The 14,226-nt window shown below is 36.5% G+C and overlaps 1 protein-coding gene across 1 annotated transcript; it reads right to left on the minus strand.

Annotated features, from left to right (window-relative positions):
* Nucleotides 1–8,176: 8,176 nt before the first annotated feature.
* LOC103928300 (protein EXPRESSION OF TERPENOIDS 1) lies at nucleotides 8,177–10,733 on the minus strand. The gene is made up of 2 exons (XM_009337336.3): nucleotides 9,538–10,733; nucleotides 8,177–9,004 (listed from the first exon to the last, which is right to left on the minus strand). The coding sequence occupies exons 1-2, from the start codon at nucleotides 10,178–10,180 to the stop codon at nucleotides 8,574–8,576; spliced, it is 1,074 nt and encodes a 357-aa protein (XP_009335611.1). The 5' UTR covers nucleotides 10,181–10,733; the 3' UTR covers nucleotides 8,177–8,573.
* Nucleotides 10,734–14,226: the final 3,493 nt, after the last annotated feature.

Consider the following 14,226-nt stretch of genomic DNA (forward strand, 5'->3'; position numbering starts at 1 on the left):
CTTCAGGCGTAACTTTATCTCCGACCACAAACTCGTCGACTTCTTCATCTCAGACGATGACCTCGTCGACTTCTTCATCTCAGATGATGACCTCGTTGACTGGGTCATCTCCGCCATCTTCTTCTCATTCACTGCTTTGCTATTGCCATGGTTGTGGCTTTGAAGCTACTGATTTTGGCTTTGCCTTCTATTTACCTCCTGATCGACTGGGTCATCTCCACCATGACTATTTCTCAATCTCAGTAAATCCATTTTTGTTCTGTGTTTTTGAGTTTTTTTTTTCCTGGGATTTGCAGGTTTAATTGGTTACTGGAAGGCTTGCCTTTCTTTTTGGAATCTTTGAAGGCTTGGCGAATGGTTAACCAACAAATTCTCTTAATTAAACAAGAAAAGGAAGAGATTGATGCATAATTTTATAGAGAGAAAACGATGGAGAAGAGAAACGAGGAAAGGTAAAGGAAGGAAGGGGAAAGAAAATTTGCTTGGGTCCATTCATTTCCAAACTTCACTGCCCTTAAATTATTAATTTTTGTTTAATTTTTAAGCCAAAAGTGAATTAAAAATGGCAAAAAAAAATTATAGTCTGTGACTTAGTCTGACATTGCACCAAACACTTCACTAAGCCAATCCAGCTTAGTCTAGTCTAAGCCAGTCCAGCTTAGTCCCTGAAGCTAGTCCAGTCCGAGACAGTCTAGTGCAACAAACGTACCCTAAGTTGATTGATAACTTTGTAAATTGTAGGTACATTTGTGTGATGGTCACCCTATGCCACCAGTTTCTACCATGTGGCACAAAAAGAGTCAAACAAGCAGTGATATTAGAGTGAAAAACTTGTACTCAAAATACCAGGGGCGTGTGGATCAATTTAAGCAACTTTAAGGGCTAGAGAATGTAGCCACTAATGATATTGTGGATCTTGAAGATGATTAAAACATCAAAGCATTTCTCGACACCTATGGACCTCAATTTGCGTATCATGCATGAAACTTACTGCTCAAGACCCCTCAAGAATGATTCTCGAGTGGAAGACAAAAATAAGATTCAAGTCTTTAACATATGCATTCTCTTAAAATTTCATGTACTAAACTAGTATTTACGATTTCACACTTAATTATAATGCAATTTGACTCTAATATGATTTACCGTCATTAATAAAGTTTAGTGTTAATTAAATTCTATCCAAATTTGGGGTAAATTTTTTTTTTTACATATATCTGGACTTCATGTGTGGGTAGAATTTTTTGCATTCCACCATAACTAGATTTGTCAACCATACAAGTTCGAAGGAAATTACGTACAGGTCCAAGTTTTATAATAACTAATGTATCTATTGTGGAGTAAAAAATAATTAAGAAAATTATGGAGGCGACACGTGTACTTTTTGGTCAAAAAGGACAATATTACCCTCGAAGCACACCAGAACTTCTAAGCGCAAGCAGTGGACAATCATGGCACAATTAAGATCAAAAGTGATCAAAATAGGTATTTATTCAAAACCTATTTCATCTATCTTTATCAAATCCTCCCCACAAGGTAACCTTCAATAATTGATTTAAAATAGGATTAATTACCTTAATTAATTAATTAATTTTCTAATTGATTGCAAGACATTATTTTGACATAATATATTGCAATTACACCAAAAACCCACCATAGGTGGCCGGTTCCCATCTCTCCAAAGGGGGCCGGCCACACCCCAATAAATACCATCTCATTTCTCCAAAACCCTAATTCCAACTCTCTTGCAAAATTCTCCAAATTTCTCTAAATACTTTTCCCTCAAATTCTAACTTTGGCATCGGAGATTCTTCGACCAAAGCCCCCCCAATTCATCGTGGGCCCATGAGGCTCTTGGCTTGATCTAAGGTGTTAATTCTTTTGCAGGTGCATTTTCGTCCAAGAAGAAGGAGGCAGAAATTTGCATCCACATCTATATTTATGTATTTGAATTGTGTATATTGACATATTTGAATTCAAGTATCGCCTCTCTTACTCTTAATCCACAATCCCACTGCCTCTGTGTCTCATCACCACGAACTTTGGCCATATGGACCCCCATTTCGTTTCTTCACCCTCATCTTTTAAACCTATTCACACACATCCAATTAAAAAAAAAAAATCCCCAGTTCCAAAAGTCAGATTCCTCTTGCTTTTTTGTTTCTTGAATTCCAAGTAATTAATTCGATGGAAATGCCGAGACCTTGAGCCAACCAGGGAGAATGTACAGCCAAGACGGCAACATTTTCTGTGACTTGATCCAGGTTTGGAACATCAGAGACATGAACAACCGAGCCATTGATTTGTATCTTGCAAATTTGCAGACTTGCAAAAATGCAAGCTATGGGAATTCAAGAAAAATGAGGACACTAAGAAAAATTGGCACTCGGTTTTGAAGAACACAGAGGACAGAGCGTAGGGTTTCTGCAAACCTAGAGAGCTAACAGAGGATTTAAATGTTGCATTTCCAGTACCATGGGTGAAAAATTCCCAACCTGAGGACCTGAGAAATGAAAAATAAGTGAGCAGCTATCGGTGGTATTCCAAGAACAAACGACCTCGATTTGGCAATAACTATTCAACAGTCAAATGCCACAGCCTACTGCGGCAGCTTCTGAGTTAAAAATCAAATGGGTGTAAGAATAAATCCACATATTGAATTGGGTTTATAGAGGTATGTTAGGTATTAAATTTGGATTTAAAGAGATATTAATAGTTTAGTTAAAAATCAAATGGGTGCAGAGGGTAAGTTAGGTGTAAAAATAAGTTATATGTGTTTAAATAAAATTTCTCTTTTTCTTTTTCTTATATTTCCTTTTTTCAAACCTTTTACTTTACGTTGCGGCGTCGTTTTAACTCTGACGTGGCATGGGGCTTTACTTAGGATCCCATTCGCGCGCAGCTGAAACGCAGCGTTTCATGGAAAATCAATTGAAATGCTTGAACATGCTAGTCTATTTCAATGGTTCTGTTGGAATTGTTAACGTCGTAATCACGTCGTTTTCCTCCCGCCCTTCGGACCTGCAGAAACGATTTTATTCCGTTTCGTAGGTTGACCTGGACTTTTGGATACGTTGAATTGGGCCATAAATGTAGGGGCGGCCCAAATTCAATTATATGAACCTCTTCGAAATGGGATTTTCGCATTAATTCCATTAGTAGGGTCCAGGCCCACTACAGTGGGCTACACTTATGAACTTTAATTTTTTGGTTGCTATTTTGCCGAAGAATGTAGAAAATATAACCCGTTTCAACACGATTAGATTTGGGTTTAGTCGAATTGATTAAAGTAGTGTGTTTTTTCTCTGATACATGTGTATGAATTTTTTTCTTATTGTTTAGATGAATTTTGTATCGATTATCTTATTCTGAAACTAGGCTTTTACTATCAGTTTTAGAAAAAACCATTTCTCCCCACAAAATTTATACAAAAATTTGTAGGATAAGAGGCTTTAATTCAACCCATAAGTTGAAAAAGGAATTTCATTAAACGTCTTAACATATATTTATTTGTAATACATTACAAGATATAAAAAACAGAAACTTCGAAATGGTTGATGCAATACATTTCACTGACATTTGTGTCCAGTATTCGTAGTTCTTTAGTAGTGTTCTTGCAATACAATTTTGACAATTATGTGTCGAAAGTTACTATTAGAGTTTGAAGTCCTCCATCCAAACATGTCCATAGGCGTAAAGTAAACAATTTGGCTAGACTAGCAAATCTCCGTTTGCATGAAATTAAGTTTCGTTCTCCGTAATTTAGATCAAATTAAGTTATCTCATTTTGTTAGAAAATAAAATGATAAACACACACTTCTTTTGCCATCTCATACACCATTGTTTAATACTATTCGTTGTTTTCGATGATCAGAAACAAAGAGAGATGTGTAATAAGTTAAAATACATGTGTGAAAATTATTAAAAAGCAAAAACTAATCTTTTCATTTGACCCCCTAAAATAGATTTACAAAAGTAAGTGATGGATTATCCCGATAACCTTATTCTTCAATTCACTACACGTCAAAATTAAAACATCATCGCTACTAAATTAACCTAGAATATCATTTATGTTAAAGTAGATCCGTAGAAATAGTAAATAAATGCAAAAACGAAAGTAGTATGCTTTGAAGTCAGGGCCGGCCGGATTGAGGATTATGGCAGACATTATGGCCTTCTTTAAACAAAAACAATCACAAGGATTAGCAGTACCACCGCAAATACATATGCATATTACAGATATATATATATATACACACTCACAGTCACACAGTGACTGCAACAGAAACCCTAGCAGTAGCAGTTATATATACGTAGCAGTAGCAGACGCGGATGATACGTTTTGGACCACCGTTTTAGTTAAACAGTAGTTCGCATGCGGCCTGGCCGCAACCTACTCTCTAAACGCTCCGCCTAGCCCTGCACACTCTATATCTATATATATAATGAATAATATATGTATATTAGTATAAGGATGCGAACGTAAAAGAATTCTAAATCAGTAAAAAGATAAATTTCGTATAAAATTTATACGAGATTAGCTACTTTTTATACTGCTAATTGGTTTTTCAGAACTTTAACTGAAACGGACGAAATGATAAACCTTAGCCAGCTATGTTTATAATACTTGATCTCGTAAATACTGGCCAGCCTGCTAGGGTTTTCTCCATCCACCTAGAAGGATATGGAGGAGATGAACTCTACGCGCACACGGCAGAGAGATACAACTCGATATCATGCCCATTTCGTGTCCCCTACAATGTGATCACTCTTGCTTTTATGATTTTTTTACAGCCCTTTTCGGGATCCTTGTTTGCTTTAATCCACTGTGCGTTAATCTGTATTTATATAATAACCCACTCAACATATTGCAGTTTGTTGGGCTTAAACACAGGTTAACTCTATAATATTCCATTAGGTTTGTTAATTACTTAACTCGATGGGCCGAAAAGTAATTTTGGTAAGATTCCAAAAGTAATGTTCTCGCATCTTAATTTGTACTCAAACCAGACGCCCTTTTCTTATGTTCTATATATAATACCCCATATATAGAGTACAATTATCTCTCATCTTAATCTCTTTTCTTTTCTCTTTTTCTATTAGAATTTATACGATTAAGTTATGTCAAATTTTTTTTATTTTTTTATAAAAAGAAAAAAACAAATAAATAAATTGTGAGAGAAAATGAGGAAAATAAAAAAGTAGAGAATTTTACTTCTCGTACATCCAGTGGTTACTATTACTAACCGACTCGTGATCTGATAATTCCGAGCACAAAGCCAGAAAATAAGGGTGATTGATTGCATATATAGTAGCAGTAGTGCAGTTTTAGGTCAATAAAGTCATGAAAGAAAGACACCTGAGAATTCAAATGACAAAGTAATTAGCAGTACGAATAAGTCCTTGATCAAAGTCACTTAGTATTACGGTATAGTAGTATTTCTCTTTATTTGTAAGTTAAAAGTCTTAGGTTCGATTCTCATCAAAAACGAATTTGAACTATATTACTGCTAGTTTATTGTGAGGCTAAACCCACTCATTTTCCATTAATCCAAATAATATCGTTGGTTAAAACAAAAAAAAGTCCCTGATCAAACCTTCATTCAACTTCTGTGGGTCTACACAAACACTGTTTATTTGTTCAATATTCAAGTGTCAATGTTTTCAAGTACAATTAATTTCGGTGATCTTGAAAACGACACAGCACAGCCACAGAGGAAGTTCCAAATACTAGATTAGTTCATTAGTTTAGATAATCTTGATATCAGTTTTGGGGGCAAATTAAGTTTTCTCTAGTTGATTTGAGCGTGGGAAAGGTTGACTATTGTAACAATAAGACGACTTAGCCCATGTTCAAACTAATTCTTTTGCATAAATCTGAGCTTAGCCGAGTTGATTTGAACAATATGATCTTTCTTGAAATCATCATCTTGTAAGTAAGATAAGTTTAACATAGAATGTATCGGTTAAACAAAGATGATCATTGAACCGTTCTTATTCTTCAACGACTAGCTGTTAATGTACGCACAGAGAGAGGGATGTAGGATGATTTTATAAGGCTACCCACCATTTTTTTATAAATTCAGAAATTAAAAATCTTGACGTACAAGAGATTTGGGAGGTCAAATCATAGATATTTCCTTCCACGGTTGTTTGACTACGATAATTTGAATGTGTACATGTGTGTGATATATAAATACATATATATATATATATATATTATCATATATAACCTTAGATTTGACATTTTAGGTTATACATGAAAGAACCTTTCTTTCTCCTCATTTTGCTGTGCTAAATTATGACCGGTCAAATGCTAAACAGGAGGGGTCAACAGCTAAGGTTCATCTTTTTCTTGATGCAGAAAGTGAGACACCGCCAGGTTAAACTAGTTCTAGGGTTTACAGAGATGATTTTCAATAAATTTTTAATCATTAAATTATAGTAAAAAATAAATTAATGGTTAAAGATCTCGAAAGTATTCATCGTATAATTTTCAGCATCAATATAAACCTAACTTTTTCTACGTTGTCATATAGATACAAAGAGGCAACATCCGCAGAACAATCTCACATCATATAAATCCTGCTCGCATAAACCAGACAATTGCAAGGGAACCTTTCGACACCATAATATTGTACTCATAAAAATCCTACTTCCCTTTTTTTAAGTGATCTTCCACTCCCCCTTTGTCCTCATGCACTCCATCAATTGTTTCTATTCGTTGATTTTGTTTTGATTGACTCAATTCCAAGACTAGAAAAAGAGAAAAGCGCATGAAGATAAAAAAGAGTGTGAAAATCACTTCCCAATTATTTTGTTATATACAAGCGATATTCATTTCAAAACTCATCTAAACTGTAAGTGAGAGGATTCCAGGAGAAAGCACATCCTTTTTAGCCAATGCACCTACGCACATCTACTTTGTACTTTCCCCTTCAATAATTAAGAATATTTGTTTTCTTCATCATGACCTCTAAATGCTACAAATTATATATGCATGCTTAGAGGTGACAAATCAACCCATTGAGTTTTTAATGGGTACTCGTTAAGATCTGTTTAATTTGATATTACCATAATATAGAAATGAGATTGATAATGATGATAATGGTATAATGTGAAATCATAACAAAGTGTACGTATAAATAACAAGACTACTGTTTAATCCGACGGTGGAGGATGAGGTTGCATATGTTAGGGTCAGAGAAATTATACAAAACTAAGGAAGTTTGGGAAGCTTTATGTTTCTTTGGTGATTACCAAATGTAGCAGCCTAGGGAAGCGTCATTAAAAGATCGTATTGAATCATGCATGCTATTTTATACCTCAGCCTATACATATGATCCCCATTATATAGTTATATATAGCATGCATACATATACATACATATATGTGTACATAAACACATCACATGCACACACTTGCAGAGTTTTGAGCTGCACTAAGCATTATGAGCTAATGCCCAGCAATTAAGCTGGCTGGATATTTGGGTCTTTACGATGCATGTCACATCGATCCACGCTTGTCAATTTCAAGTGCCCAAATTTTGCACTTTTGCAGGCAAGTCGTTGGCGTTAATGCCTTTATGAATATCCTTTTACGTAGCTAACTAATTAATGGATTTAGGCTCATCTTACACATACCATCTACACACAGAAACAAGAGAAGGGGATTACGCGTTAACTGTCGTTGTGGTGTTACAATTTAATAAAACATTAACTTATGTAAGTTTCTTTCTATATAATATTGTATTATCGGATCAAAATATTATTGTTGAATAAATTTAGGACGCTATCACCTTGAACTTTTGAGTTTAATGGGAGTATTTTCCTAGACCTAGACCTTCCATGCCATTTCATCCTATCTTTTTCCCTCTCTTTTGTTTTGAAGAAGTTGATGGATTTGGTAGGACCGAAAAGAAAACAGGAACGAATTTAAATTCAGAATATTGTTTGGGTAACCAAACACGAAACCTAGTTATTCATCCGGCAAGGGAACGGATAAGCTGGAAAAAAGCGGCTTCGAGTTCACCACCACTCAGAAAGCGAATTCAACATCAAACCCAGATATCATAACCTAAACATTATCATAAACAAACAATTTATATGCAATGCGCACATATTCAAATGCATGCCGCACAAAACAAGTAATTAATCAAACCACACCCAAAAAAGCACGATAAACAAATGGTTAATTTAGATTAATTATAATTTAATTTAGATTATTAACGAGTCATCGTCATCATCATCGATAAGAGTTATCCTCATCAAAATAATTAACCACGAAAAATCAGAGCTGAAATTCGAACGAAACCAAACATCCCTGTCCATCCAAATATATATTGTCCTCGTCGTTCATCAATCGACGTCTCGATCAATTCTCCACCCTAGCTAGCTAGGTCTTCTTCTACTTTGAGTGCATGAGGTTAAATTAAAACCATGGTAATCAGAACAATTAACATCATCAGCTAGACTAATTAAGGTAGTTGCTAGCTGACAATAAGAGATTTTGGTTATAAGGAAACAAGCAAATCAAAGACTGCCTTAATTTTTTTTTGGGTTTTTGGTTTCTGGTTTTTAAGACCTGGGAGGCGGAAAGTATTGCGTACCAGCCATGAAAGCATTGAGTGGAGCTGGGAAGAGAGAAGGGTCAAGCAACGTAGTAGACGGATTGCCAGAGGTCCCGCCGGCAGCCGCGACCGTTACAAGATTATGTTGCTGATGATGATGTGGATGACCTCTTCCTCCTCCGCTTCCTCCTCCGTCATGGTGATGATCGTGACTGGTACCTTGACCTCCCGAGGAGCTCTCACCTCCTCCTCCAGAACTCGGGTAATACTGACCATCGATGCCTTGATCGTACAGAAGTCCCTTGAACACATGCCCTCCGATGTTGACAGCCGTTTGATACGCGAATTGCTCATCTACATCGTCCATTGCACTTACTTTTACGCAGCGGAACACCGCCGGTGAGCTCACTTCTGGCGGAAATGGATTCAACTCCAACCCTAGAATTTGTTCTCCACCACAACAAAGAGAAAAATAAATAACGATTCATTTTTATATAATTATAAAGGTTAACTAAAACGGAAATATATGCAGATTGTGACGAAGAAAGTTCATGGGACTTTTTCTTCGTCAGGTTTACTAACAAACAGTGAAAGAGGAAGAATGGACAGAAAAGCATGGAGAGTGGGTGGCGGTGTGGATACGATGGACCTCACTATATTTCGCCTCGCAAACGATCCATACCGGATTCGATGGCAGAAAAAATTCCTAATGAAATTTTAGATTTAATTTTGTCCCTTAATTCCTCGACCTGGGACTCACACTCGGAGCAAGATCTACGTCTTACTATATACTGTGGTTAATAAGCAACTAAGTTTCTTCAAATTTCTTAATACTGTCAAGCGATTGATTCCGGAATTTCAGTAGATTGCCTACTAAAAAAATTTGTTAATAATTTATAATTAAAGCAAAAGTTTTGGTGCAATTTTCGTATATATATATTTGTTTGTATTGAAAGCTACAAGAGTTTTACCTGACGTGTCGGAAGGAATACGAACGCAGGCAAGAGAGTTATCTCTCTGCCTTTTGGGGTTTTCACCTCGAAACTGTATCTGCTGTTGTTGCTGATTTCGGTTTTGTTGTAAGGCCGAGAATTGTTCCTGCCGCTCCCGTCGTTTCGCGGCGGGAACCCACGTGCTCTTCACGTGTGTTTGACACTGAAACCCTCGGCTCTTGCAACAGGTCCGGCACCTAAGGTGCGGACAGTCTTTCTTCGCTTGGTTCCCGCAGTCTTGACAGTTTATGCCACCGCCGCTGCTTCCTAAGCCTCCTCCCCTCATCACCGTCAGCCTCAACCCTGCCGATAGATCATCCGCCGAAACGCCGTCGTTATTGTTGTCCAAGTGTCTACGGTTGTAGCTAGGATCCACTCCAAACGAGTAGTAGTTCAAGTTTTGGTGTGGATGGTATTGTGACGGCCATATCTCAAACCCCTTGTTGTAGATCTCGGCCTGCGCCTCGCCTGTTGATCTGTACAAAAACAAGTTCCCTCCTCCTCCTCCTGCCGCCGCTTCCGCTGCTACTCCTCCCACTCTTCCGCTCTGATTCTCTCCCTCTTGTTTGCCGCGGCTGTTCGGACTTCGATCTCTCCCTCCTAAGCAAAAAAAGCCAGCCATTTTTCTGATAACCTCAATTTTGGGTACAAATCCATATTAATTAAACCACAACCTGGGTTTCCTTTTTTGACCTTGTGATCTTATCTGTGCGCTAGTACTGTGCGACTGTGTTTTAAATTAATCTCAGCGATCTCCTTACAGGGTAGTTTTTTGCAGCTTTTGAGGGGCAATTCTCGGGAATATTTTAGTGTTAGGGTAGGAATACTAAGAACTACGGAGAATATTAAGGAAGGAAATTTTTTTTGGGTTTTGTTGGGGTTGGGTAGGGTGAGTAATTGGAATGGTTTAGAAATGAATTCTGGGGGTGTTGTCGTGGAGTTCGCAGCAATAACAATAAAGGCACGGAATTAGAGCCCTGCAAACGCCGCCATGGAAACTGCACCCACTCTGATCTGCTCCTACTACTGCTCCTTCCCTTCCCTCCTCATTAAGACAACTGCCCCAACTTGCCTCTCTTTTTCTCTCTCCTCCCTTACTTTCTCTCTCTAAACCTGTCCACGGTATGCGAGTTTTAGTGAGAAAGTGAGACACTGAGCGACTGGCTGATCGACTAAACCATCTGCGAGTCCTCCTTCCAGTTCAATGAACCTTCACACGGCTCGATCCCAGTCACGTATCCTCACTGGACGGTCCTCGTTCATCCACATGTCGCTGTATCAGCTTTTGCTTACTCGTCATTGCACCGGAAAACCCGCTTACTACTTTTTCTGACCAATCCCCGTAATTAAATTTTTTACCCATTTCATTTCTCAATCTACCCCCAAAAAAGAACATTATATATCAGTAGGAATTTGGTTTATCCAAACGTAACATTGTTACTTGACCTTACTAGTATACTCAAATTATAATTTATTTATCTCGTGATTTCCTAATTCAATATCATTGTCATTATTAAATCATGACGTCATAATAGTTATGAACCTGTTTTGTGTACGTTTCTCTCTTAAAACACAAACGCATCTACTCTTTCATCTACGATTATTATAAGATGTAGAATAATACAATACGTAGTTTGTGTTTTCTAACAATTTCTAATATCACATACGCATACAGCCTCACACTATAGGACAGACCTATTTCTAAACACCACGTGCACTTCAAAAGCCCATGACATTACCAACTGAGTTTCTCATAAATCCTAGAAAACATTTTATTTTTTGGGTAACGAAGTTTAGATTCGAGATTTACGAAATTCTAGGGGGGTAATTTGTTTCGACCTCGTTGGATGCCTCGTATTTCACTAAAAATTCTTCGGGTAATCATTTTATGATTGACAAATTTATACAAATTTTGGTGTTTTGTGATTTATTTTAGGAGGTTGTAATAAAAGGTCAACATCTCTGATGGCAATAGTTAACAGAGTTAGGCTTGAACGACTGTTCCTATGTACTGTGCATATGCCCCCCAGCTTCATGTTGGTTTATTGCCAGCAGGCACCGAATTCATATATATATTTTTTTCTTCGAGTAAAAATGAGATTCGGACTTAGTTCTAAAGAGATATTGTAGTTACTACTATAGTCAATATGATTGTGTTCAAGTCCAACTTTTTTTTAAATAAAAAGGTGACATGTTGATGACTTCGTCACTATAATTCATTATTTTGAGCAGCTATAAAGACTTATAAAGACATTTCAAACTCCCCTAATCACCCATCATATAATTCACCAGTACTAAAAATTAAATTAAGAACATGTCATGTCCGACGTTGTAGCTAGACACGATATTGTATGTATTAGCAAACGCTTGCAATTGAGTCAATATATATATATATATATATGGGATTAGATCATAGTATAAATGCTTGAGTTTTAATTTTGTTTTTAATATGTTGTTGTCCCTTGTCTTTCAATCCTACTGTTTTGGTGCATGAACTTTTTGGGTAGTGGCGCAAAGGGGTCTGTATTTGAATAGTACTTTTTTGCACAAAAATATATGGACAGATGAGACACAAAGGTGATACCAAAAAACCAATGAGACACAAAGGTTATATAAAGATTTAAATTTTAAAATGTACAGATCCATGAGTGATAAAAAATCTATATGTTACTACCTCACTAGCAAATACAATAAAACAATTAATCACTGTCATATTACGTTATATTCTCTATGGTTCCTCGATTGAAGGGTATCTTTTTTTCTTTTTTCTTTTTTTCTTTTATTAATTTAAAATGTCCTAAAGTTAACATCAAAATGTCATAGCTAATGGTACATTTCATGGTAACTCATACAGTTCATTCAATTAGTCGGTGATTATTAGCATTAGGTTAGGTTAAGAAAACGGAAAAGTTTTGAAGTCATAATGCCGTGGAATGATGAAGAAGTTCTATCTATCAGGACAATCAGCCATTTATAAATCCAATTATTTAATTATTGTCGGTGATTAGCTGTGTTTTCCGGAGAAAGTTGAGGGTCATCAAAAAATTAATTAGTAATATGGGAAGTAGCTCAATGTCTTAGAAGCAAATCAAGTGACGTGGATCACATGTGGCCATTGAGCTTCACACATAGGACAACCTGCTTTGATACTATGAATAAGGTTGATGTTCCACCATAAAACCAATTGTCAATATAGGAGTAACCCAATCTTTTTATAAGTATACACAAGGTCTCTCATTTTCTCGATATGGGATTTACTCTCAACACTTTTAAGTTTTAGCTAAGCAATATATTAAAGTGATTAATTACGTAATAGATGAATCAAGTACTGTGAATGATTTATTGTCACCTTTAGGTCAAATTAAGTTTTCTCCGAGCCTTCAGGTTAGTAGAGTATGCCCCACCCACAACGGGCAGATGGTAAAACACCATGTAAAACTACAACCTTTAAAAGTGTTCTTGTAGTAGGAGTTTTGTACAAGAAATCATGGGTTACCAATAAATAACCATGAGTGGAAAGTATACATTACCAAGTAATTACCATGAGTGGAAGCAACAGAAAGCATTGGATCAAACGCTGGGTTGATAAAGATTAAAATGCCTTTTCATCAAAGACGATCACGTGAACCCTCCCAAATTAGTGCCCCCTAATTATTGGATTTCAATTATTTGATATAAAAAAGTACGGACTCCGGCCGCCTTAGCCGCAGTCGCGCCGTACGCTGACCTTGACTCTGGCAAGTGAGGCCCGTTTAAACAAAGAAAAGCTCCAAATATCCATCAATGTTTATTAGCTCTACTCTGAATGCGTTTAGATCAAATTAATTAAGCTGCATTTTAGTCAAAGAAATACCCCAAAAAATAGGGTAGAAAAAGTAGACTAGGGGCCCGAGGCAATTGGGGTCTTTGACAAGAAACTAAGGTTTGTTTGAAATCGCTTATAAGAACGTTGAAGATGCTTTTAGACAATCCGAAGTGATTCCGGTAACATTCGGTATAAAATGGTAAAAGTGTTTATGGTTACTGAATAATTTGTGTGTTCATAAGTTATGCATCGATATTTTTTCGCGGAAAGTACTTTAAAATGCATTTGCATAAAGCAATTAATTACTTCTTCAAAGTTTGTTATGTTTGTAAGACGCTTTTAGCAAAAGTGCTTTTGAATACAAGTACATCTAAAAAAAAAAAAAAAACTATTTTCAAATAATCTTAAGTCGAGCTGAATTACATCATTTGATCATCATATGAGTAACGTTATATACACACCTTTTTATTATCAAGTTTTGTTCACCAGAATATTGTGTCAGTATCGTTTATTCAAATTTGAATCCGCTATAGACCTGTGTTAATTATAAATTATGATGTAAAAAGGGGACAATATTCAATGTGAAAGGGTTGAGACTGATTCCCGGAAAAAGAAACAAAGAAAATAATTGGAAATGATGAATTTATGTATGTGGAAGTCCCAATTATTGTGTCTCAATGAGTCTTTCTTTCACTCTCGAGCCCAGTGCTTTATCCTTCAAGTTGACTCTTTCCTTTTCTTCTTTTTCTCTCTCTCTCTCTCCTTCCGCCGGATGTCAAAAGCTCAGTTTTTACCAAAGAAGGGCCATGCTCTCTTAGCTTCCCCCCTCAGCCTCAAATATTCTTGCTTAACCTATACCCACG

The sequence above is a fragment of a genome, unplaced genomic scaffold (assembly GCF_019419815.1).
Source record: "Pyrus x bretschneideri cultivar Hongxiangsu unplaced genomic scaffold, Pyrus_bretschneideri_v1 Contig1, whole genome shotgun sequence".
In the NCBI taxonomy this organism is placed as follows: domain Eukaryota; kingdom Viridiplantae; phylum Streptophyta; class Magnoliopsida; order Rosales; family Rosaceae; genus Pyrus; species Pyrus x bretschneideri.

What these genes read in the sequence shown, in the direction of transcription:
- LOC103928300 (XM_009337336.3), bottom strand. Translation starts at nt 10,180, where the DNA reads ATGGCTGGCTTTTTTTGCTTAGGAGGGAGAGATCGAAGTCCGAACAGC. An exon ending in TATTCCTTCCGACACGTCAG is followed by an intron (nt 9,005 to 9,537) that starts GTAAAACTCTTG and finishes AACAAATTCTAG; the next exon opens with GGTTGGAGTTGAATCCATTT.